We start from the raw sequence: 27,674 nt of genomic DNA, 5'->3' as shown, positions 1-27,674 counted from the left end.
GCAAAGAGCAGATAATTTCGAAAACAAACGGGAATGTGCAACGCAGTCAAAAGCTTTAGCAAAATCTAAAAAGATGCAGTCAGTTTGTAGGTTAGCGTCCATGTTAAAATGCAAATCGGTCATGTATTCTAGCAGTTGAGTGTTGCAAGAAAATTCTTTTCGGAAGCCATGCTGTGCAGGAAAAAAGAAGGAATTATGTTCGAGGTGACTGTAAATGGTAGAAGCGATAATGTGTTTTCGGGTGAGTTTCTGTTTCCGCTTTTAAACACAGGGATGATCTTGGCAATTTTCCAGTCGGTAGGGAGATGGCAGTGATTGTTGGATAAAACCTCGGTCCTCGTTGTTTCTTTTTTTACCAAGCACCCAGTGTGGCTCGAGCACCTTGGTTATGCTCCAAAACGGTGTGCCGTGATAACACATCGCGATAAATGCACATTCAAATTCTTCGTAACACGCTTGCTGCCAGCTCCCGGCATGCAAGCGCAGAGTTTGGAAGCCATGGCATCTCCTATGGCGCCACCACACACTGAAGGGCTGTCTACCGGATGCAGTCACCATGTGCCACTCTTGCAAGCGCTCACCTGTGGCGCAACAAGCACTGGCAGCGTTTCAATCGCCGGGTGCTGTACATGGTGCTACATTATATAAACAGTGGATGGAGTGTGACATTATGTACCAGTATGCGACGTTAAAATAATATGCAAAGTTTAGTGTTATATGCATGAACTTAGATGAAAATTATTACATAATTTAAAGTTTAGCATTATGCAAGAAATCTAAATAGCTTCAGAAATAGCACTGGTGTTTTACTTGTACTAGTGGGATACTAGGGACGTATGCTTGTTTCCATAAAAGGTGCATTTGAAGATGAAGGCTTTAGATATGTGGTATCGGTACTGCTAGTTTTGAAAACCCACAGTTATGTTTTAGCATGTCGGAAATTGGAAGGTGCACTTAGGCTTCAATATTTTTGCTCTGATTATTACTTTTTACTGATTAATACAGAGTCGTATCTTATATTCATATGACGTTCATTAGCCAGTGTTTAGAAACGACTTCTCTCTGCTTTTACAAATTAACAGATCTCCATTACTGTGAACTGTTCTTGGGAACGTTGACCTCTGTAGTGGCTTTGCATACAATCATGTAGTAGTGAAAACACGAAAAAGCAAATGCACTTTCAAGTCAGCCGATAATTCATTGATTGAGCTACTGTAGCAAATGATGGTGTGCTATTACCACAGCAGTTTTTTTTAATGCAATCCGCTTCCTTGCTGACCAACCAGTGGCAAAATGCTTGACCGTTACCTCTCTCTTGCGCATGGTTTCATTGAAGGGCAGCACACACCCAGGGCCACATATCAACCTGTACGAGGAAGCTCTTTTCCCACGGGCAACAACCACTCGTGCGTGTCCTAGTGACCCCAGTTATCCCCTAGCGAGGATTTTGGACCAAGTTGGCTTCAAAAAAAAATAAGATATGGTTTGATCCGGACATAGGACACCGGAAAGTGCGTGAAGTGTCCTAAGAATGCTAATCACATTTTAAAGAAATCGGGGTAGCTTGCACTAGTGGCGCAATCAGCGGAGCTGATCGGTTCCTAGCTGCTCCTGGCAATACGAAGTGATGCTAAGTTATACAAAGTAATGCCAAGTGATGCTAAGTTATACGAAGTGTATGAGCATTTCCTCGTGGTCCGTGGCATCGGGAACGCCTCGCGAAGCACTTGCAGTCCGAGCACACGTAGAGGAAGTGGGGCGAAAGCTATTCACAGTGTACGGGCGGTGTGCAGCAGACGACACGCCGGGATGACGTCACGGCGCAGTAGCGCGCAGCTGGTGGGAGCTCTGCTGCAGTCACGGGCGCGTTGGGCGCTAATGCGGGGGAAATGGACAAGCGCGGATGGCGTCGGCAGCACCTCTGCACGCTGCCTCATTGGTGCTGCTACAATTTGTTTCTCTCTCTCCCGAGCATAGCTCGCGACGCTCCACGAGATGGTTGCTAGGCAACGCAGTGGCAGGCGGCACACATTACGGCCGGCTTAAACAGCTCCACTGTTAAAAATTGCTGCAGAACCCATCTCATGATGACTGTTGATGATTACCATCAACAGTCATGTTGCTTATTATAGCATTAAATCAATACAGCGGCACAATGTATTTCCACCATTGAAACAAGTTACGTATGAGGCACTTCTCTTTCGTGCTTCCCTAAGAACAATCAGCACCATCTAGTGCTGCCATCACAAAGCCTGTGCATGAACGCTGAGAAACGCATTGTGGCGTCTGTCTCGTGCGTCTTTCTGGACATGCTGCACTGTCCGTGCTGTTGTAGATGCTGCCATCTAGTGAAAACGGTTCCCCCTGAGGGTCCGTGGCAACAGGTGACTTCCTTCTTCTTTAGATAGAGCACGTCTGAGAGACTATTAAATGTGTGGTTATGTAACTCCTCGTCTGGCGATTTCGCTCCTGGCTACAACATGGTGTCAGAAGAACAGGTTCTACCAGCAGTCCTCTGTGCGAAGGACCATGCCAGCAAGGAAACACCGGGAACTGCTTCCTATATCTCGGAACTCGGTGAGAGATGTGGTGATGCTGAAGGGCCGGGTAGCAGACATCTTCAAATGAGACCTGTGGTCCAGCCTAAGTTGCTCATTGAGCACAAGAGACGTCATCCTCGATGGCTGTAATTGAACGCGCTCAGCCTTCCAATATTTTTCCACTGTGGGCAGGTTGGCGTCGTCGTCGTCGTCTGCTTTTCTTCACTGTAAGGTGATCTAAATTCAGTACGTGGTATGTCGTGTGACCGATTTGTCCCAGACCCTCGCCACTCCATTGTGTGACAAACGGATTACTCTGACACGAGGAAAACGTGATGCTGTTCTGTTGCAGCCGATTTAGCATGTAAAATAACTTACCTTTTAAATAAGCTTTTTCAACGAAGGTGGTCTGTCGTTACTGCTGCTCTCTCTTGTGGTGACAATGGTGATGATACTGGCCCTGATGTTAGGGTATTCCAATGGCTGATGCTGCAGCCATTGGGGTCAGGCACATGTGTGCTGACCACTAAAATTTCAATTATTCAGCGAAGGCCCATTTCAGGATCCAATAAAAAGTCTGTCTATAGACTGCATGGGTCCCAGCCTTGACCTTTGGTTTGGATTAGAATAGCCAGGAAGTGAATCTACTGAGGCAGTCATAAATGGATAGAATTTAACAAGTTCTGTACATACGGCTGTGTGACGTCGATTTTCTATCTGAATTTGCTTCAAATCAATGCGTGTTTGGGACTATGTTATGTTTTATAGCACCAAGAAGTTTTGTGTGAAAGCACATTTGGTTTATTTATCACAACTTTCTTATGGGTGTATTCTAAATACTTTCTAGAAATATAGCATTTGTGCACTCTGTAAAAAGCAAATTTCATTACGTATGTAACGAAAAGAACTGCGATAGTAATCTTGTACACTTGTTTGCTAAAATTACCATTTGCTAAGTTATGATTTTCTTTATAATTTCAGTACAGAAGGCCAAACCCTTTCTGAACATGCCAACATGTTTATTATAAGCAAATTTCTTTTTCTATGCTGAAGTAGCTGTTTCTCGTTGAATATTAGTTATTTTATTTTCATAATTATGGTGATAAAAGCTATTTAGAAAAGCAGTCCTTATGTGATGCCTTCGAGGCCCTTAGGGATCAGTAAATGAAATGTTTGTTATTGTTGAAAATCATCTTTTCTGTGTATGCAAAATATGTGATTTTTCTATTGATTGTATAAAATGTAATGAGCATAACATGTATGTGATGTTAACAGTTGATGTTACGGAAAGGCATGCGTGTGGACAGGGACATGCTCTTTTTTGTCATGTTTGCACATTTTTGTCTTCCAATAACATGAATCTGTACCAGCTTGCTCAACTATCAATCGTTCCATAAAAACAGATTTTCCATTCCCAGCAGATTTTCCACTAGGTCTTGCGGAGATTGTATCAATTTAGTAGAAAAAGTATGAGTCTCGCAGCTTGTGGACTTTTTGCAGAACATAAGCTCATTTTTGGCTAATTTAAATAAAGTGGGATTGTTGGGGGTGGCGCATCTCACGTTAAAGTTTAGATGTTGACGATATTGCGAGAAACTATTCAAAACTAAACCCCACCATGTCTCGCCTTGTGCAAGAATTGGCGTCTTAAAAAGTGAATGGACGAGAATCGCGACTGTAGTCAGAACGTCAACAATGCAGAACTTCTGGTGTGAAATAAATGATTATTGCGACTCTTCTGGTGGAAACGCATTCTAGCAGACATTGCTCTCTCAATGCTGGTACTGTTTGAAACATGAAAGTTGAACCATGTGAATTTCTTGAAAACAAAGCTCTGAAACAAGCTCACCCTCAGCACTATTATGGTCATCAGAGCTGGGTTGAAAAGGCACAAAAGGTGCTTCGACTACGAGCTTCCAGAGAGAGTTATTCGTCTCATTGGCTGCACTCGTGATGCCTGCAAAGAGCAACAGGCGCTGCGAGCCATTCAGATCATCCGGTCTGCAGGGTCCACATACTGACTATCATAGAAAAAAGGTGGTTGTTACGCAATGTAGATAGTTGTTATGCAATGTTAAAGGGACACTAAAGGCAAATACTAAGTGATGGATTAGTGCTCGGGTAAGGCGTCAATGTTATCGAGAACAGAGCCTTGGTAATCGATAAATTGAGGTAAATGCAGGACTCCTCCAGGACATTCGAGTACTTGCCCGATGACGAAGACACTCTTCATTTAAATTCCGTCACTAGTTTTCAACGACTCGTTAACATCATTGTATTGAATTATAAGACAAAATAAAATGATGCTTGACCAGTTCTGTTTGAATTTTAGAAAAAAGAACTCGTTGATTTTACACCGTTGACGACGCGGCTGGTCAAAAGGTTTCATTTTTGTTCAACTCTGTGCTGCCCGCACTTTCCCGTTTCAGTAGTTCCGTTATCGCGTAGTGCTGCGCTGGTTCAATAGAGGTCAATACTTCTTTTTTTAGGTAAAATGTTTGTTGCCACTGGGGTACAGATGTGCATGGTCAATGTGATAATGTTGAAACAGTTTGTTTTCTCATGCCCAACACTGGGCTCTGGACTCTTAAAAAAGTTTGCACCCTTTGGAGCTTGTCCCACAACTGTCGGCTATCTTGCCCGCATTGCTGCATGCCCGGTACGGCATGCGCATTATCAGCGGGGGACATAGCATTCTCGACAGGAAATTAGTGAGCGCAGAGTTTTCAAGAAAGGAAATGCAAGCGAGGCAGATGTTGATTTTTGTTGTGGGACAAGCCCCAAAGAGTGTACAAAGCAGCATCGTGCAACCTTAGAAAAAATCCAGGCACCTTGCGCTTTTTCAGGGTACACAATTTGCTCACCAGGTGGTAAAAAAAGTGTAGAGACCTGCCGAGCCTTCGCTTCAATCTTGAAAATCAGTTTCTTACCTGATGGGGAAACCTGCTATATATACATAGCAGGTTTTCCCATCAGGTAAGAAACATTAGTTAGGACATGTGCATACTTGCAGTGGAGTGTACTGTTGCATGGAATATTAACAGTAGCAGCACTTCACTAAAGTTGTCTTCCCTCCCACTAAATTAACCCATAACTGATATAGCAACACTCACTGCGTGTCAGTTCCTTTTATGGGAGACGTAGAGATGAATGCTGAAAGGTGTGCTGTGCAGGAGGGTCCAGTGATGCGCTGCTGGCCAGGCTGCTGTGCGCTGGATCCCCCGACGCGGTCCTCGTGCCAGGCGCTGCGTCATGCGGTGGCCACCCTCACTCGCCTGGATGACTTCACCTCGGAGAAGATTGGCTCGGGCTTCTTCTCCGAGGTGTACAAGGTGACGCACCGCACCACGGGCCAAGTGTGCGTGCTCAAGATGAACACGTCCAGCAGCAACCGGCCCAACATGTTGCGCGAGGTGCAGCTGCTCAACCGGCTGTCTCACCGTAATATCCTGCGCTTCCTGGGTGTCTGTGTGCACCAGGGTCAGCTGCACGCCCTCACTGAGTACATCAATGGCGGCAGCCTAGAGCAGCTCATACAGCGCAGGTGCGTCCATGGACATGTCCCACTAATTGTCGTCTGTCTGTTTTCTCTCTTGAAAGCTCTGCGCTCACTAATTTTCTGTCAAGGACGCTCGCATAGTTCGTAACCTGAGAGTACTGGGTGCGCAGCGTTAAAGAATGTAAAGGCACGCAAGATAGATGATGATTATTGTTTGGGGACAAGATAAGCTCTAAAGGTTGCAACTATTTTTTTTTAGGGTGTAGTGCAAGTGCCAGCTGATGCTATGCACAGTGTGTGGAAAGGTGCCAGTACCTCCAACCACATGTCACTGATGGAAATCTGGGTGATAGAGGGAGGCATTTGTACACTTACAAGTTTCCTTTCACAGCTGTACTGTATTGGTGGCTGGTAGATGCGGGTTGTCTACGTTTTATGGAGCAAGGTGGCAATTAACAGCAGCGGCTGGCCAGCGAGGCAGCATACTGTTGTTTGGGCCCTGTAGCCTGGAGCGTTCTATCCCTAGCTCGCACCTGGTCAAACGTCCTATTCCTTTGGTTGTCATCGCGAGTATCTGTTACAAGCGCCACTGCAGAGCTCCCCTCCAGCATGCAGCACGACAAAGAATGAGAAATAATGTGAGTAGTGCAGACTAACAAACTTCAAGGAGCAAGAAGTCTACATCTGTCTTGAGAAATGTAGATGAACTGATTTGAGTGAAAACAAAATATATATGGCTGGAAAAAATGTGAAAAAAAACACAGCACAAACAAGACAGGGACACGGGAGAGCGACACGCACACAGTGCTGACTTGCAACAGTTTATTCATGAAGACACGAAGAAATAAATATATATGGCACTACCATATATGGAACATGTGGTAGTACAATATATGGAACATGTGAATAATCAGCAAAAACCTGGAGAGTCATTTCCAATGCTGATAATGATAGCCACATGCTGACAATGCACACTGGCTATTTGCCATTCAAACCTTGTTAAGATGTGCGATTTCCCGAGATGAAAGTGCAATCGAAGGAGAAGTGATGCACGAGCTATCAGATTTTCTAATAAATTCTGCCTCAATGATTTTACGTGTCAGCTGTGAATTATGTCTAGCCAGCACTTTGCTTTTTTCCAAGTAGGGCTTACACCCTTGTTCACGGCAATGAATGCCCAGATGACCTTATACCGTGCTGTACACATTGTTATGGTGCTCCCTGAGACAATCATTTAGGCACCTGCCCCACGTGCTTTTTTCCACAAGAGAGGAATCATGCACCACACCACTGGTACAGGACACTAAACCATTCCTGTGTTTCACAGTAGAGATGGGCAAAACGGTTTACTTCAGTGAGCGGCTCGGAACGGCTCAGCTCACTGAAACGAACCGGTTCATTTGAGCGGCTCACCGGTTCACTTAAATGTGTAACCTGTGTTATGCATATTCTATAGTTATTTGGCTTGAAAAAAAAATTATATATGCATAATTGAATAACCGTGTTATTGGTATTTTCGCTATGTTTAGAGAATATTTTTACATATACTAAAAGCGTGAATTTTTAGTTGTAATGAAACTTTCTGTTCTCATATTGGGGATAAAATGCTTATGATACTGTAACAGGCAGAATGTGACACTTTTTTTCAGAAAAAAATGTTTACTTCATCGTCATTACAAAAGCTTGTTTGTTTTTGTAGTACTTTAAAATCAACTTTTGTCAAAATAAGAACACAGAATGATTGTACATTATCTTTCAACTTTATTCATTTATTCACATACATACGTTCACTATAATATGAGTGACCTTTAACGCCATGCAAAATGAATGTAGAAATCATTTCTTGAAGTACAATACAAAAGTCATACCAAAGATCCACAAAACTGCCGCACGTACCTTTCGTTTTAAAAATTTTTTTCAGTTTTTTTTTTCTTGAGCACACACGCGATACTAGCGATCATGCCATCATGCACCAGGACAAAAAAAAAAAATAGAAATGAAGTGCTATTACAACACAAAAGGTCATTGGCCACTTTTTAATGACGTGCTAATGAGACGCGCTCAGAAAATGCACAGAAGTAGATGCCATGGGCGACATTTTCATGATTACACTAATTAGCACAAATGAAGATCAGGACGTAAACTGTACGTTCACCTGCTGTCTTTAAAGACACGGAAGACCATCTTCGAAGCGTTGTTGCACCAACGCACGATGTGCGATAGGTGAGAGTCCTGAGACGTCGTTCGAACGGCAGCAGGCAACGAACGGTACCATCCTTTGCCATTAAGGCTTCTTTACTTCTCCCTTCGGTGGCATCGGGTGCCACACCATAGGACGCACAAAAAACCAAAGGGACTGCAGCGCACACCGCACATTGCAAGCGAGTACGAGTAGCACGAGAGTCTGCCCATGCCGGCCATCACTCGTCGGTCAGAAAACGAAACCTCGAAACCCAGAAGAAGACCCGGCTCTGACGGAACGGTTCGGCATGGCTCGCTGAACGAGAGAGAGCGGGCTTCCTCTCTCCGAAAGAACTGCCGCTCACTTACTGAACCATGGCTCCCTCGCTCTTCAAAAGAGCGGCTCAAAAGATCCAGCTCGCTCCTGAGCGCTCTCTAGGAACGGTTCCTTACGGCTCACTGAACGAGAGAGAGCCGACTTCCTCCCTCCGAAAGAACCGCTGCTCACTTAGTGAACCACGGCTCCCTCGCTCTTCAAAAGAGCGGCTCAAGAGATCCGGCTCGCTCCTGAGAGCTCTTTAGGAACGGTTCCTCACGGCTCACTGAACGAGAGAGAACCGGCTTCCTCTCTCCGAAAGAACCACCGCTCACGTGAACCGCGACTCATTCGCTCTTCAAAAAGAGCGGCTCAAAAGACAGCCGAAGGTGAGGGGGGGAAGGCGGCTCTTGCTAGGAAGTGCGGGAGGGCAGTTGCTTTCTCGTACCGCTAATAGATGGCGCAGAAGTCGCACCCTGCAGAAGCCCCGGCTCTGACACTGATCCCCACTAGCCTTTTTAGTGGAGGTCAGTGGGCTCTGATGGAACGTATCGGCACGGCTCGCTGATTACGAGAGCACTGGCTCCCTTTCTCCAAAAGAACCGCCACTCACTTTTGCAGAACCACGGCTCACTCGCTCTTTAAGAAGAGCCGCTCACAAGATCCGGCTCCCTCCTGGGCGACCCATCTCTATTTCACAGTACAACGACCACGCCTGGTTTGCGAACCAAAGTTTCGATAGTTTTTCTGAAGCAGAAAAATCACCGCAACACCAGCGTTTGTCCTACCCTCTTCGGTTTGTGGGACACATACAGAAGTACTGCAAGTTTTTTCTTTTCAACTGGCGGACGTGGTGCTCCATTATTTTCGCCCCGCTTGATTTGCTTAAAAAGCTTTTCCGCGGCAGCTGATACTGAAGCCTTCGTGTATCCGGCAGATAACAAGCGGTCAACCTGAGCATCAAAACTTCTTTGCATAAAATGCGGACATGACCTTCTGAGGGCTTTGACGAGGCATACATTAAAGATTTCTCTTTTGATTAATTTTGAATGTGCTGACTGGAAAGAGAAGCGGTTTCCCGCTCCTTGGTTCGAATGACCAGCATAAATGTCTACTGGACAAGCACAGCTTGATGTCCAAAAACCTTAAACAGTTATTTTCAGATAGCTCATGCGTCAGCTCTAACGGATGCAGGTTTGGCCTGCATACATCTAACACTTTGCCTGCAGCCTGCTCAAACACCTCCTCTGGACATTCGATGAGAACTAAAAAATTGTCTACAAATCTGCACACTTTAGCAACTAAGGACATATCAAGACAAGTCCGAATAGTGCGGTCTTTATTTCCGGTCTTTATTGTATATGGCTATTTACAATGCAGTGGTACATACAGTATTTATGATCACGCATGGCAGGCAAAGTCATGGCATTTGGACTGTCTGGTGTGTGGGACTTGTTTCGGGAGAGCAGCACTGGCCGTTGCGTGCAGGCCAAGGTCGTGGTGCAGCTTTGGGGAGGAATGGTTCAGGGATTTGTATTGTCACATTGTAGTGACGGTGAAGAACCAGCTAGTAGGAAAACGAGTAAGAACTTAACACTTTATTGCGTTAACCAGATAAACGAGTTATACTCAAAGCATGATAGCAGCAAACACAGTCGGCGATTGGCGGTACCAGGGTCCTTCAATACTTTCTTCTCGTCATGAAACTCCCGCCGAAGTTTCATATAGGGACAAAAGCTGCCACCAGAGGCGCCGCCGTGAGTAGAAGGGCACCGATCTGCCGCGCTTGGAAGGGCACTCGCGCGTTCGCGTGAATGTTTGCCATGAAAAACACCTCGCCCACATTTTTATTTCACTGTGTCCGCTAAGTGAACATAGCAGTGCTTACTCTTCACCAAATACGATAGCATGCAAGTTGTTTATTACTTCAAGTCATTGATTGTTAGCAATCGTTCACCCAAGGCTGCCCGTCAAGTGTTGCAATTTCGTTTGTGCTCGTACCTATACCTACGTTTCTTGATTCCTGTGTAGGTGATTAAAATCGTGCTTAAATTATACAGTGCGCCATGACTAAGCCTAGCTGACCCACAGATTAACGTTGCTTGTGCAAAAGTTATGGTGCGCCCTACTGCGCGCTGGCGTTCCGCAGCGCTTATTCTCCTGCTAATTGGCTGTTTATTCTGGGGCATCACGAAGCTGCCAATGGAAATTTCGCGCGCAGAACAGGTTCGTCTGAATAAAGTCATCTTAGCACTAACTGCAGCAGCAGCTGTGAACTGCGCATGCTAGATACAGGCAATATGTGCGGTTTCTATGCGAAAGTTCTTGCATTTACGCATACAAATTTAAACATGATCAGTTCAAACCTGCGCCAGTGTATTTTCTTTTCATCCATTCACATTTACTGTCGCAGTGACCATCAGTTCAAGGTTGGCGTTTCACTTAGTCGACTGAAAACACCCCACGAGTCTTTTTATAAAAATACCAGCTCAGATTGAAACCAGCTCGGAGCTTCCATCGTCAATTAGTCATTCAAGACTACATTTACCGATCAAACTGAATAAGTATATTATTTTTTTGCATGTTTCTCTTGTTTGTCTTTATACTTAGTTTTCTTAATCCAATTAGAGCCAAATTTTTTGTATTATTTTTTCTGCCTAACAGAAAACAAGTTTGCACAGGTCTTTGTGGATAGCATTTTGACTTGTGCTAACCACGCTACCCCTTGCAGGACAGTGTGTACTTAGTAAAAGGGCGGAATGGAAGGCATGGTATACGATTATTCGGGAGTAATTACTAGCAAGCGTCAAGAATGCAAAAGTGCCGCAAGCATTAGTGCACTTATGGTTGCAATTAAGATTGCGTTTGATAGACTGGCAGAAAAGTTGGTGGATAGAGGGAATGAGACAAAACACCAGGAAAAATAATTTATCACTGCTTTCCTCTCTCCTGTGGCTGGACAGGATGAACGAACACCAGCACGAAGTAGTCTGTTTCTTTCGCGTGTAAAAAAATGCAAACGGCACTTGATAAAAAAAAAGTGCACAACTTCAGTCGTAGTGCGTACAAAATGTGTTGCGCAGCCAACACTGGCCGAGGAAGTACAGTCTTCCAGCAGGATGTCTTCAACAATGTTCATGTAGACATTGGCATAGGCTATATTGTCCACGGTGCACACTTCTAGGTGCTCGTCCACAATTTGCAGAAGGCAAAGCAGCTGGTCTGATGGCACTTGCAAAAATCCCCTAGTCTTTATTTCGTTCAGTACACTTGGCTCTTGGGAGGTGCTCCTCAGTGTTTGGAGGAAGCTTGCGCAGCTTATTTTAGCAAACTTTCAATCTAGCCACCAAGGTAGTCCAAAATGCAGTCCTTCGTTGACTCCGGACGATTGATATCTTGCATGCACTCATCCGGCTCCAGTAGTATATCGTCCAAAAGAACTGCCAGGGTATCAATCTGAAACACAAATATCTTGCTCTATCACTCGCTGAATGACGTCAGTGTGAAATTTTAAGCACCAGAAAGCATAATAGATCTTCACTGCATTTAAAACAAGACGTGTAGTATGCCCATTAGCATCAAATGGCTGGACAATCATTTATCACATATCTATACAGTGCACATCTACTCTGCAAGTTGTTTTGGTGTGTGTTATTAAAAGGTTTACCTAGTTAGCAGTAGGTTATTTATGCTGAAAGAGATCTTGCATTTTTAAGAGTGGGCGTGGCCCATCTTCATTTTCGTCAGCGCTATCACTTTTTGGTTTGGATCATTAAACAAAAAGTAAGCACGTTCATTGCAAATGCCGCACTTCAAGTAAACGTCTAAAACACAGACACTGTTGCAATTTATACAAAAAAAAAAGACCATCAGGAAGGGGGGGCTTAACGCACTGAATTCGTGGACTTCATGTTTGCCTTCATGATGCACTGATCTATAATGAGCATCTCGCGGCCCGATAGCTTCTGAATGGTTTCCTGCATGCCACGTTTTTATTTGCCTGCGCCTCCGTTTTTGCGAGCTTCCGCTGACACGAATGAAGTTGTTGCTTCACACTGCGAAGTTGGTCCTTCACCCTTTGCAGCTCTGAGACAAAGCAAACGGCGTGCTCAGTTAGGCACTCTGCATCAGCACCGCCAAGGCGATTTACAGTTCGTACTTCATCTGCAAAGAGTGACCAAGAACGAATATTGTAATGAGAGTGATGCCAGTTTGCCTGCGTAGTGAGCAAGTAGCATACTCCAAAGGTGTGCACCAGACTTACCGTGAATTTCGTCTTCGGCTGCATCGGTGACGTCGGCAGTTGCGATGGCCGCAACTTCGGCTTCAGCGCAGTTTGAAGATACCGCTCCCAGCCTTTTTGCAGGTGGGCGCCGTTTCGGTGCATGCGAACGTTCTTCGGGCTTAGACAAGTACACAGATACGCCATGGAAAATCCTCGGTACGGCGTCTTCTACCAGTTTGGGTCGATCGCGTGGCAGTGACACAACGTTTCCATTCACTGTACACACGTCCGCACGAACAATGTCTCCGGCATCAAAATGTTTTTCGCACACTCGAAAGTACTTCGATTCAAACGAGAACCCGGCAGTCTCTTGTCGCGGGATTGCTCGCTTCCTCCACCTGTCGCGTAGTTCCAGGTTGGCTGGTAAACAGAATAGGTCGACTTTTTCGTGGACGCCCTTGTATCCGGAGTGGCAGCCTGGCTCACAACAAATGTTACGAATCACTGCTATGGTGAATTACGAAGTGTCGATGTCACTACATGGAGAGACACGTTCAGGCGAAACAAAAAACAAACGCGCACAACAGCACGCCGCGCCGACACTTCGCCGGCCCTTCTAGCGACGCCAGTGCCGCGGCGCCGCAACTGCGGGCGCTATATGAAGCTCTCCCGTAGCGTTACGCGAGAGTTTCATGACCAGGAGAAAAGTATTGAAGGACCCTGGCGGTACCTTCCAAAATGTACAACACTATTGGCGTCGCGCATACAGTAGAATTACACAAGCAGAACGTTTTGTTAGGCTAGTTGGTGCATGTTACTGAGGTACTAAAGCACCAAACAGATGACACAAGAAGAGAGCGCTCGTCCGTGTCTCTTCTTGTGTCGTCTGCTTGGCGCTTTAGTGCTTCAAAATTGCACAAGGTTCGCCTACAGAATAGACAACCGATAGAATTGGCGAAAAAGATTGAGAATGTTCTAATACAGCGAAACCTCGATATAATGAAACTTATAACTTTTTAAACTTGTCCATAGAACACCATGTACCTCAGTCTAACAGTGTGTTTAAACATGATTTTCATGTAATGAAATTTCACTACCACCGCGAAGGAATACTGAAACAATGGAAACTTCCACGGACACAAATGGTCAAATGGTTGAGTTACATGCGGCTGCTTGCCAATGCACCTCTCAAATGCCGACTCTAGATAAGGCAAAAGTAACATCATCGTCCAGTGTAAGTCACGTGCAAAGCGAGACAGCATTCTAAAGAAGGCAAAGCGAGCTCCGTCTCACAACTAAAGATGTCGGACTGACCACGGGAAACGCTATCCATGTGAACGAGCATCTTCTAGCCCTTGCCATCAAGAAGCAATATGAATACAAATGGAAATCTGTCTGGTCATTTAATGGGAAAACTTATGCGAAAGAAACGACGATACCCCCTGCCTTTCGCATTCTGAATGAGCATGGCATGGATAAGGTATTTTCGAGGCCGACAATCGCAACTGTGCAGGCGCACGTGACTGCGTGAGCTGAGCCTTTCAGCATATTCTTCACAATGAATAACGATTGTGTATGCCTAAAGTTAGTGTCACCTTCCACTATTAAATCTAGTTGTCTGTCTTGCCAATCAGTTTTTACATATTAGCACCCGCTCTGCAGTGAAAAAAGAGGATGATATCTTGCTTTATTTAGACCAATTCTCATTTAAACTGGATGTTATTGTGTTATCTGAGGCCTGGTATATTATTTATTTATTTTAGGAGTACTGCCGACCTCTCATATGGGGCCTTAGGCAGGAGTGGGTCATAACATATGAACAGATTTGAAGACAAAGAGAAACAATTCTAGAAGCGCAACAGGAAAATTTGTCAAAGCAAGTCTACAAAGCAAATACTTGGAGAACATGATTCATCCACAAGTACATGAAACTGAAACACTAGAAACTCGAACACTAGAAATTATGCAATTCAATAGCCTTACGCGTTCTCGCACAAAAATGGGGCATAATAACGGCAACAGACATCTCCTGAAAAACATTTCTGCAACGAGTGAACATACCATAATCAGCGCAAGATAAACTTGCAAAACATTACTCCTTGCAAACCCCAAAAGATACACATGACGGCAGGCAAATATTTTTAGCACACTGAAAAAGTACTAGAGAATAAAATGGTAAATTGAAGCGTTGTGCGTGCGCGTGCGTTAAGCGAGGCCGGATAGGGGGAGGGGGGGCCATGTACGACGAAGTAAGGTCAAGTGGATTGTTGTCGCAGCTTTGCCATGAACGACTCAACAGTAGTGCAGTTTACTATATCAGCAGAAAGAGCATTCCATTCAGTAACGGTACGCGGAAAAAAAAATTTTAAAAGCTCGTGTCTTGCAAGAATAGTCCCTCAGTTTCTTTGGGTGCTCGGATCGCGTGGATCAACGATTAAAGGATTCTATGTACTTGTCCTTGTTTGTGCGCAGCTTGTCATGATAAAGTAAAAACATGTATTTTAAGCGATCATGCTGTCATGCAATGTATCCAGGTTAGCGTTATTTAGAAGTGTGGTGGGGGATGTAAAGGAACTGTAGCGATTGTAAACAAATGTAATTGCTTTCCTTTGAATCATTTCAAGCTTTTTAATGTTTTCTTGGCTATGTGGATCCCAAACCACGAAAGAGTACTCGAGGATTGGACGGATGTAAGTTTTGTACGCGATTAGGTTTAATTTTGGGGTGGATTTGCGAAGAAACCTTCTCAGAAATCCTAATTTCTGCATAGCTTTCCTTTCAATGTAGGCAACATGCTTGTTCCACCTAAAGTCAGTGCTAAGTATAATGCCCAAATACTTGTAAGTATCAACAAAAGATAGTTCTTGGCCATTGATAGAATAATCGTATTTTAAGGGAAACCGTTTACGTGTCACGCTCATAGCCACCGTCTTCTTTTCGTTGACCTTCATTTGCCACACTTCAATTTTTCAATTTTCAATTCAATTTATTTTGCGAGATATGCATACAAAAACGGGTGACAAAAGCATCTGGGCCCTTAGCAATTTGCTAGTTCGCACCAAGAAGACATTTTTATTAAAGCTGTGTTTGAGAGAGCCTGGTCGCGTGAACTGCATATTTCCTGATAAAGGATGCAGTCATCTGCAAATAATTTAGTAGTAACCGGAATATCAAGGGTGATGTCATTTAGGAATATTAAAAAGAACAGTGGCCCAAGCACTGAACCTTGAGGGATTCCTGACTTCACCGGTCGTGAATCGGAGCACACGTTGTTGATAGTGACAATTTGATTTCGATACGAGAGGTAGGCCTCGATCCATGAAATTAAGGTATCATTTTTCAGTATAGGTTTGAGTTTTGCCAGAAATTTGGGATGGGACACGCGACCAAACGCTTTTTCAAAGTCTAGGAATATCGTGTCAATTTGACCTTGTTTATCTAGAATAGCTGTAAGCCAATGGAACAAGTTACCATCTGATGTCGCAACAATTTTTTCAAATGATGTATTTTCAAACTCTATATGCCCACTGAATTAAGAAAGTGTTTTTGTGTGTATGTGCGAGTATGAAAGTGTTCCGGATACATGTTTTGTTTTGCCTGCTTTACTGATTGGTTCTTTGTTTCCTTCTCCCCCCCGCTGTAATGCCTACGGGCGCTGTGGGTATTGTGATAAATAAATAAATAAATAATATTGTGAACAGTTTCGAGGAGCTGTGTGATAGTGTAGAGTCCTTTACGAAAGCCGTGTTGTCGGTCATTGATTAGATTATGTTCTTCGAGAAAAAGTGACAGGTGCTTGAATATGATGTGTTCTAAAGCTTTTGCGCATGAGCACAGCAACGAAATCGTAGGAAGAAATGAGGGTAGTATTTGATGTTTTAGGTAAAGGAACAATTTTTGCAAATTTCCAATCGCTGGGAAGCTCACGCTGAAAAAATGATCTCTGAAAAATAATGCACAAACACTTAGAGCACCATTCAGCATACCTCACAAGAAATGCGTTAGGTATGCCATCTATACCAGGCGACTTTTTTGGATCGATATTAAGTAACTGCGAAAAGATTCCTTCCTCAGATATCGAGATGTCACTTATTGGTGGAATATCATGAGCTGTTGCGTTCTACCATCATCATCGGTAAACACTGAAGAAAAGAATGCATTAAATGATTCCGCAATTACTTCTTTGTTCGTAACAATAGCACCATTTATACACATATTAAGGAAGCACTTCTTTCTAGGAGAAAAGTGCTGCCAGAATTTCGCTGAGGACGAAAGTAAGAAGTTCTCTAAAGTAATGTTATAATAATTATCTTTTGCTTTTTAATACTGTCTTTCAACTCTTTGCGCACGACACTGAGTTTATGCATGCACGACGGGAATGGGTTCTGATGATATTGTTTTCTTAACTTTTTCGCTTTTCTTCCCAAGCGAACTGTTGGCATAGTAATCCACAGGCAAACATTTCTTATTATCTTTACTTTTGTTGGTACGAAGTCCTGAACGCATCGCAGTACAAGGTGCTTAAAAAAACGCGGCAACAGTACAAGTGCTAGACTTGGAAAGCGTGGTAAATCGGGAAAAATGCAACTCAAGTGTGTCTAGTATTTCTACGTCATTGGCACGCGAGAAGACCGAGACCACTCGCTCTTGCCGCTTTGTTTTTGTCACTTCGTTCAGTTAAACGTCCATGCACACCAATTTGTGGTCTGATATTCCATCAACCGCATCGATACCCGATACACGACATAACATGCCACTGTTAACGAAAAAAAGATCCAGGGTTGAGGTAGTAGTGTTTTGGATGTGGGTAACAAGTTGGGTTAAATCATGATAAAGAATTATATCAACTAAGCATTTAGCTGCATTTGTAGACGGTATAGGGAAATCCGTATCCCATGTGACTGAAGGGACATTGAAATCACCGCCAAGTATTATGTTGCTGGAGCAGCCACGGACGGCGCAAAAAAATTCATTAAGCTTATCAAAGAATGCCGACTATGAACTTCAAACCACCTGAGTCTACATTTGGTACCCGAGTCTACCCTCACAATAACACATTCGAGATCTGGTGTATCAGCCAGTCTTTCAACTTTTAAGGTTTCCTTAAAAATTATTGCTACTCCACCACCTCGAGATCTCCTGTCCGTGCGGTAGACCCGGTATCCCTGGGGCGTGATTTCGTCGTCGCCAATCTCGATGTGAAGCCAGGTTTAAGTGATTATCAATAGATGAGGCTGATAAGTTAATATGACACTGTCTAAATCATCACTTTTTGCTAGAATGCTACGAACATTAATATTTAAGCATCGGAAGTGCTTTCCATTGTTATCGGTTCATTTATTAGGAATTCCTCTGGTAGCTGGTGTGTGTGCACCGGCCATATCACGCTGAACTTCTTCTAATGTTAGTAATCGATTGTCAATCTTAATTTTATCATGTACAAGCTTTACCTTTGTACCACATTTCCTAATTTCTGAGGTACTGTTCCAGAGTAGTTTCCTCACGTGCCTAGTGGTTGCAGAAAAATCCTCGGATATAGAGATTCCCTTCCCTTTCAATTTGTAGCAATATTTAGGACGTTAACTTTTTCCCTGTGATCATAGAATTTCACGATCACTGGTCGCTCTTTACCGCGCTGCTTTCGCCCTAGCCTATGAATTACGTTTGACTGAGTTAGCGTTTTTGTCTAGAGTATGTTTGAACACATTATCAACTACGCTATCCATGAGGTCATCAGAGGTGTCATCTTTCTTTTCCGGTATGCAGAACACAACAAGGTTATTACGCCTACTTCGGTCCTCCAAATCAACGAGCTTACTTTCCAAGTTATGAACGGTCGTTTCAAGACTAGTAAGTTTATCGCTGAAGCCTTTAATCGTCACAGAAGTTTCCTCGACAGTTTTTAATTGCGACTCAATATCATCACGGGCCTTTTTTGGATATTGTTCTGGCAACTGTGATAACAATTCGGAAGTCGAGGGCCCTGGGTTAGGCTCAACGTCCCCACATAGCATCAGCAAAGACAGGAACACTTGTTGAATGGTACAATACAGGGTGAACAGGCTACGTGGGCACGTCAGCTGGACTAAGTAAGGATTGCCAGACTTAACAGATACTTTGTTACTAATCTGCACGTAAAAAAGAAACGGCTTGAACATGGTGCCACAGGAGGACCAGCCGATGTGCCCACTGGTACTGGTAGCAGCAAGTTGTAGCTACATGGATACGATAGTTTCTTTCCCAATAGGCCATAAAAACGTGGAGGAGGTGTTGCGCTTTTGTGACTAAACAGAAGAAATGTGTTTTGGTGCATGAGTACTTGTCAACAGACGACTACGAACTTCTAACAATACTAAATAATAGTGAAGTGTTTGCTATCGTCTATCGCCCACCAGGTGGAAACTGCAGGCGTTTCATTGAATTTTACAAATGTTTCTTGGATTTTATGTACAAGAATAATTTTCACCTGACATGCGGTGGCGATTTCAATATCAATATTTTGGAAAACAGCAACACCTCTAGGTCGGTATCTGGTGTCAAAAATTTAATTGCCACACCAACTCGCATTACATGTTCCACATTGTCATGCCTTGACCTTCTGGTAACAAGCGTTGAAACGTAATATTTACAGCGCTGGTATTACTGTCTCGGACCTGAGCGATCACTGTCCTGTTTATGCACTCTACAAAAACGAGACATTAGAAATGATGACACAGAAATTTTCACTGTTTAGTGTATTTGCGATGGTAACAGCGCCGTTAACCCTTCTGAATGTAAACGCCCGAAGCCTTTTGAATAAAGCAGACCAGTTTGAAGCTGTTTTGTTTGCTCTAAAACCCGATATTGTCACTGTAATTGAAACGGGGCTACACTCAACCATTTGGGATCATGAAGTCGTGCCACCAAGTTACACTGTTGTTCGCAAAGATAGAGATACTATAGGCAGAGGCGTAGCTATTGTTTTACGGCAGGGAATTGCATACACGGTCATGCCTGCGGTGAATGATGTTGAGGCAGTTTGGTGCAAGCTTCACCAGAATGACGGTATCGTGTACGTTGGCGCCATTTACAGGATGCTGAATGCAGAAACAACGTACTTGAATTCTCTTTTCGATTGCATGAATTCGTGCATGCTTGGTGGCAGTTCCAAGTTATGAACGGTCGTTTCAAGACTAGTAAATTTACCATGGCAGGTGACTTTAACCTACCTGATGTGAACTGGTCTTCCTTGAGCCCAGGTTCGCTATCAAACAGCATGATAATTGACTTTTTATTTACTTTCAACCTCACTCAGCTTGTTGTTGAACCTACGCGCTTGCAAGGCGGGTCCCACTCAGTGTTAGACCTTGTATTTGTAAGCGATCATTTTTCCACTGACAGCGCAAGTATTGAAACAGTAGATGGCATATCGGACCACAGAATAGTTTTGTGCACTTTGCCTTTGTCAGCTCCAATACGACAACCTGGTACAGTAAAAAATGTACTTTCCTTTAATGAAGCTGATGATGCTGCAATAATGACTTACCTCTCTCACGCGTATCCCGACTTCTGAGATCTTTGTACAGATAGTAACGCAAGCATAGATGAAGTGTGAGCACAGTTTAAGCATCACATCATATATTGCATATCCAACTTCATCCCTACACGAAAACAGGTAACAAAAAACACAACCCATGGATTAACCGCGACATAATTCACTTGAAGCGCAAAATCAAACGTGTTAGAAAGACCAAAAAAGCGCTAGGAAGTACTAGCTCTGAAGTTGTATCATTGACGTTGACCCTGAAAGGCAAACTACGAAATGCAAAGCAGCATTTTTCTGGACACACCCTACAAAAATTTATCAAGAACTCTCCTGATAAATTCTGGCACTACATGAGTGTAAAACGGGCGACACCTGCTGCATCTTCAGCTGAGGAGGACAAGATAAAAGCGAATAATTTCAATTCATACTTTCGCTCTGTTTTTAGCACCGATAACAACGTAAAGATTCCAGAAATTTCTAGTCACGTAGGCCAAGGTGGATCACTACCGTCTTTAAGCATCACAGCACCTGGTATCGTTTCGCTTGATGAAAAGTAGTGGTCCGGACGACATACCGAACAGCTTCCTGAAGCGCTATGCTGAACCGATTAGCAGATATCTTCAGATCATATTCACAAAATCAATTCGTGATGGCCGTCTTCCAGCAGACTGGAAAATCGCGAAAGTAGTACCGGTACATAAATCTGGTGACACTTCAGCCCCATCCAACTACAGGCCCATCTTTTTGACATGCACTAGCTGTAAAATTCTTGAGCACATTATCTTAAAATTAATAACTAAGCACGTGGAAGAAAACAATCTGATTTCCCCTTCTCAGCACGGATTCAGAAGTGAACTATCTACCGTCGTGCAACTCGTAGAGGGTTCACATGACTTTGGGCTAGCAATAAATGAACAATCACAAATCGACCGTGTATCTCACTCTAATCAGTAAGCTCACAGAAAAACTTAGCAATGGTACTATAGTTGGCTGGATAAGCGACTACCTTTTAAATCGCTACCAGTTCGTGCAATATAACCGACATAACTCCAACACAGTCAAGTTCCTTTCAGGTGTCCCACAGGGATCTGTTCTGGCTCCCCTCTTGTTTTTGTTATTTATAGATGATATTGTTGAAACATTAAATGTTAAAATTAGATTATTTGCAGACGATTGCATGCTTTACAGTGAAATTAAAGACATCAACGACCAAATCGCCCTTAACAATTCCCTGCATAATGTAGCCCAGTGGTGCCGAGACTGGCAGATGGTAGTTAATTCTGAAAAAAACGGGAGCAGTGAACATAAGCAAGAAAAAAAGTAAACTATTATTTCCATATACCTTTGATGGTGTCACCCTTCGTACAGTGACTCAGTACAAATATTTGGGAGTTTTGGTTTCATTGGATCTCAGCTGGGCGGCGCATGTGTAACAGGTGACGAAAAAAGCAATGAATAAGTTGTTTTTCCTCAAACGAACACTACGTTACGCTACCACAGATACAAAGTGCTTATCATACATCACTTTTGTTAGGCCGATGCTGGAATATGCGAATATAGTGTGGTTCCCCCACATAAAAACCTGCATTTCTATGCTGGAAGCCATTCAGCGCAAGGCAGCAAGCTTTATCTTTAACAGCTACAAGCGAACTGATTCCCCTACTGAGCTACTGCGCTGAGCAGAGTTGCCCAGACTTTGTGACAGAGCCAAAATACATCGTCTGAAGTTCTTTTATCAATTGTTAAACAGTCACTTCAAAACCAATGCCACAGCCTTCACTACTGCTAAAGAAAAAGTGAAAACGCACCAGAAACATGACCAAATGTTTAAAGAATATTTTTGTAAAAACAGTACATTCCGTTTTTCATTTTTTTCTCAAGTAATAAGGGAATGGAATGCGCTTGACCCACTTACCGTAGCCCAGACAACACTAGAAAGGTTTCTTAGTTCTAGAAAGAATTGAGGATATCATTCCAAGCTCCTAATACTAATCCATTTTTGTCCATTTGTATACAGGCTTTGCATTTAACATTTCTTTTCTTCGTCTGTTCTGTGTTCTTCTCATTTAAAACCACTGTGTACTAATGTTTGTATATTATATGTATATATATATTACAAATGTTCCCTTGAAAGTATACATAAGCGACAGTTGCGCATGATTGTGGAATTTTTGGTTGAGTGAGTTGTTTCCTATGCTTTTGTAATTTTTTGTTCCCACTCCTGTAACAATCCTCGCGAGAGGATTGACAGTATTTTGAAATAAATAAAAAATAAATTTTGAAGAGCGGGCTGGTCGCCTTTAAGGGTGAAATAATGGAGCAAGACTGGTCTTCTGTCTTGGAAAAACAGACTTCAGTGAGGCTTACAATGAATTTATTAAACCATTTTTAAAAGTATATGAAAAGCGTTTTCCTACGACACAAATAAGACCGCCAAAAAAAATCAAGAAAGCCGAGGATAACGAAAGAACACTTGAAAGTGATAAGAGTAAAAATGTCATGTATCATTCATTTTTACAGTCGCGTTCTACATTGCGTTTTAAAGAACTAAAATTTTTCGAAACCAATTAAATTCGCAACTTAGGTGGGCAAAACTGGCTTATTATCAGCAGCTTTTCTTAACTGCCACAAGGCAGCACCCTAATAAGACATGGAAAGTAATGAAATGCCGTCCTTGGCCATCGCACGAAAACGAGCCTTCCAACCAAAGCAAATCATTTTAATCAACACTGCTGCCATTCCTTCTGCCTACCCTCTCCTTGCAGCAACTGTGGGAACAATTACCGATAGACGAATCTAAAGGGTGTACCACATTTAGTTCCTTAAATAACAGGCATCAATAACCTACAATTAGGACCCGTTAAGCATTGCATAACTTTCATTTCCCCTGTTCTTGCTCACATATTTAATTTAACGCTTCATTCGGGCGCCTTTGCCAAAGCACTCAAGTACGCTAAAGTTTCGACAATTTTGAAAGGCGGTAGTCGAATGACCCAAACAACTACAGGCGAATTTCTGTGTTGCCTGTGTTTCGAAGGGCCTCGAGAAAATTATTCACTGTCGTATGGTCAATTTCTTTGATAAATTTAGTGTTATAACAAATGTGCAACATGGATTTAGGAAACATAGGTCAACAGAAACAGCCCTACTGTCAATAAAGGAAAACACAATAAAAAACATAAAGGAATATGTATACGCTTGCGTTATTTATAGACTTTAGTAAGGCATTTGACTGCCTCAGCCATAATATCTTATTGGCAAAACTAGAGCGTTACGGAATATGTGGTATCTTTATCTCTATTTAAATCTTACTTAAGTGACGGATTCCAGACTGTGTGCGCGAACGGTCACTTGTCGTCTTTCCTAATTAACAGATTTGGCGTACCACAAGGAAGCGTACTAGGACATCAATGATATTGTAAAAATAGATACTAAAGCTCAATTCATTATATATGCTGATGACAGCACTGTCATCATATCTGAAAGTGATGTGAACAACTTAACCCTTTGCGGTCCTTTGTTGGGCCCTGAACGCAATACGGCCGTAGCGGTCAGCTGTCGGCCACCCGAAAAGGGTGTTAGGGGGTTAAATTTCGCGGTTTTTCTCACTGCGATTTGTGTGCATTCTTTGTATACATGATGCGCCATCTCTTGAGGCATAAATAAACTTTGATTTTGAAGTTTACTTCTTTTTGCACTAGGGTGCAGCACAATGTTCATCACGGCTTCTAGATACCAGAGTGTTCTCACTTGCGCGCGGAACTGCACGTTAAGCATGACCAATTTTCCCCGCGTGCGTTTTACGGTGGTGCATTTAGTGAAAGCTTCTAGAGGTTTCCATTGTCAGTAGCTTTATTTTGAGGCGCACACAGCTGCAGAATCATGGTGATAAAGATTAGCGACACCTGCAGTACTGCCGCAACCTCATCCAACAGCTGGTGGGTGACGTGAGGGCTAGAGCCAAAAAGCGGGGCCCGTCTGCGCAGAAGGAGTGCGAGGAAAGGCTAGATGGGAGGAGCCATTTCATCTACAAGCTCCCAGGTCGAAGCAGCAAGGACTATGCTGTTTGTAGCGATCGAAAAACAAACGGAGGCAGGAGGGAAACTGTGTTTTCTGCAAAACCTGCAGTAACAACCCTGGCCTGCACCCAGGAGAATGCTTCGAGCAGTATCACACGCTGCTCAAATATCGGCAGAGGAGTTGCCTGCAGAATGCAAGAGGAAAAAATAAATATCCTGCGAGTTTTTCTTCCACAGTTTATGGTTTTCTTCGCGGCACCACAAACTGGCAAAATGGTTTTGGACCAGGACAGCCGGAAAGTGGATAAAAGTTTCGTACCGCAAAGGGTTAACAGTAGAATGTCATGAACTGCTAAAAGGCTATCTACCTGGTCTCAGCCAAACAAAATTAAAATTAATGCGACTAAAACTAAGGTAAGTATTTTTCGTTCAAAGAATGTTACTGCAGTTAAACAATATCATCACATTTGAAGGTAAAGAAATAGTTGACAATAGTTGACAGTCATAAAATTCTTGGTGTTTATTTCTCTTTGCACAAGCCTTGGGACATGCACGTCAGTTATCTCTGTAAAAAGCTTTCTTCCGTGACAGGGGTTGTCACCATGTCGTAGTATACTTCCTATTAGAGCAAATGTGCAGATTTACAATGCATTATTTAACTCACACTTATATTATTGCGCTTTAATATCGTGTACAACAACCAAAACTAGCGTACATGAAGTTCTTATGTTACAGAAGAAGATAAATTGCTATGTCGGAAATTATTGTTGGAAATTATTTTATTATTATTATTATTGTTATGTTGGAAATTATTATTATTCAAGCACCAGAGAAGTGTTCTTTTAAGTACAATGTTATTCGAATTGATAACCTATACACTTTTTGTTTATTACATAGTGCATGATATTCTTCAGAATTAGCTTAGAACTACACTATACATCAAGTAATAGACAGCGCCAGAATATACACAGGACCAAACGACGAGTAACGAGACAGACACAGGGCGCACTAACAACTGAAGGTTTATTCACAAAAAGCGCAGAATATGTATACTGGCTGAACATGAATAAGCACAAAAAGGAAACTGTCACTTGCATCACATGGCCAAGCCTACTGCGCGCGAAATGGGGATCTAGTAAGGAATCTGATATCCTTATCCGAGAGTATAAGGGAGGGCATGCTAACACAGGACTCATCCAACTTTTTTATTTCCAGGGATTCAACAATCTCCCTTGTTAGTCTGTCTGCTGATTTGAACATGATGCTGGTATTTTCCATTAAAGCAGCGCAGCCGCAGTCCCTACAATGAATGCCTAGATGTCCTGATATTGTCTTTGTTGTGTTGTACTTACGTTCTTTCAATCTCTCATTTAGGCACCTTCCCGTTTGGCCTATGTAAGACGCACCGCAATTCAAAGGAATTGAATAGACCACGTTTTTTGCGCAGTGCACAGGCTTATCTCGATGATTCGTGGTACATACAGATGCCTTGCTTCCTTCATTAACCGCTCTGCACATTTTTGCGAGCTTTTCCGGTGCGGTAAAAACAACTTTTACTCCTGCCCTTTCCGCTACTTTCTTCAGGTTATGCGAAATAGAATGTATGTAGGGAATGGCGGACACATTCTTCGTGCCTTGTTGTGCTCCCCCGCATGGTTGGCGTTATTGCCTTGCTTCTTGAGTCTGAGCATCTTTTCTGCAACTGCAGAGAGCAATGTTCACGGATACCCCGCTTCAGTTAGGCGACGTACTTGCTCATCGAAACTTCTTCTCATGCGATGAACACATGATTTCTTTAGGGCATTGTCAAAGGATGAGTGAACTATACCGCGCTTTACGAGCTTTACGAGCGGTATAGTTCACTCATCCTTTGACAATGCCCTAAAGAAATCATGTGTTCATCGCATTCGTTCATCGCACCACCATTCGTTGTGTTGGCTTGCCGGTCTCAAAGACCCCTCAGGCCGCCTTGCTCGATGGAGTCTTCGCCTTCAGGAGTTCGACGTTACGGTTGTCTATAAGTCGGGACACAAGCAACAACCGGTCACACAGCAGAACAGCTCCGATCGAGCAGAACGTCTTCTTCGTCGTCTTTGTCTCTCTCGCCCGAATCCTTCGCGGCGCGTAAAATAAAGCGCAAGCAAACTACAACTGCACAACACACGGAAATGTACTGAATTGACGTGTCATTATTCCCCCGCTGGAAAAGCATCGTCTCGATGCCTTCGAAGTAGGGAAGGTAGGTGGTCAGCGTGCGTAATATGGCTTCATCCTAGCCACATGGACGATGTCCGGTTGTGGCGTACGGCGGGAGCTTCGCGTGGTGCTCTCTGGAACAACTGTGTAGTTGACGTCGTTGAGGCGTTGAAGAACCCGGTAAGGCCCGAAATAACGCCGGAGAAGTTTCTCCGACCTCCCGTGCTGGCGGACGGGACTCCAGATCCATACTTTGTCTCCGGGGTGGTAGGTAACTTCTCTGTGACGGAGGTTGTACCTGTGAGCATCGTAGTGTTGCTGAGAGCGAATGCGCAGGCGAGCTAGCTGACGAGCTTCCTCGGCACACTGAGCATATTGGGCAGCATTCACTGTGGTAGATGCGAAGGCGTCGGGCAGGAGCATTACGTCTAACATTGTGGTAACCTCGCGGCCGTGAAGCAAGCGGAAAGGAGTAAATCCTGTGGTTTCTTGAACGGCGGTATTATAGGCGAAGGTTACGAAAGGAAGGACGCTGTCCCAGTTCTTATGATCCACGTCGACATACATTGAGAGCATGTCAGCGATGGCCTTGTTGAGCCGTTCGGTTAGGCCGTTCGTCTGTGGATGATAAGCTGTTGCCCGACGATGAACAGTACCGCTGAGGGTCATCACTTCATCCAGGAGTTGGGCTGTGAAAGCAGTCCCTCTGTCGGTAATAACCACTGCTGGTGCGCCTTGGCGGAGGACGATATCATGCATGAAGAAATTGGCGACGTCGTTAGCAGTAGCTCGTTGAAGTGGTCTTGTTTCACAGTAACGAGTGAGATAATCTGTCGCAACTATTATCCATCGGTTGCCAGCCGAAGATTTAGGAAATGGTCCAAGCAAGTCCATTCCGACTTGTTGAAAGGGTGCCCGAGGTGGTTCGACAGGTTGTAACAAGCCAGCTGGTTTAATAGGCGGCGTCTTGCGCCGCTGGCAGTCTCGGCAAGTCTTCACGTATTGCTTAACGGTACGGGACAGTTTAGGCCAGTAGTACTTGTGGCGGATACGCCCGAGAGTATGCGTGAACCCCAAATGGCCAGAGGACGGTTCGTCGTGACAAGCATGCAGGATCTCTTCTCGCATCGCAGATGGTACCACCAGAAGATCGGCTTGAGAGCTGGAGTCAAA

The 27,674-nt window shown here is 43.6% G+C and overlaps 1 protein-coding gene across 2 annotated transcripts in view; it reads left to right on the top strand.

The window, feature by feature from the left end:
- LOC119433384 (dual specificity testis-specific protein kinase 1-like) overlaps positions 1-27,674 on the top strand; it is a 113,715-nt gene that overhangs the window by 17,125 nt on the left and 68,916 nt on the right. For both annotated transcript variants that reach the window (XM_037700559.2, XM_049658607.1), the window contains exon 2: positions 5,714-6,084. In XM_037700559.2, coding sequence (XP_037556487.1) covers positions 5,726-6,084 — 359 coding nt within the window. In that variant the 5' untranslated portion in view covers positions 5,714-5,725. The remainder of the gene's footprint in view (positions 1-5,713; positions 6,085-27,674) is intronic.

This window comes from Dermacentor silvarum, chromosome 11, assembly GCF_013339745.2.
Source record: "Dermacentor silvarum isolate Dsil-2018 chromosome 11, BIME_Dsil_1.4, whole genome shotgun sequence".
NCBI classification, from domain to species: Eukaryota; Metazoa; Arthropoda; class Arachnida; order Ixodida; family Ixodidae; genus Dermacentor; species Dermacentor silvarum.
The sequence above is the reverse complement of the archived record's forward strand: the minus strand, read 5'-3'. Positions and strand labels throughout refer to the sequence as shown.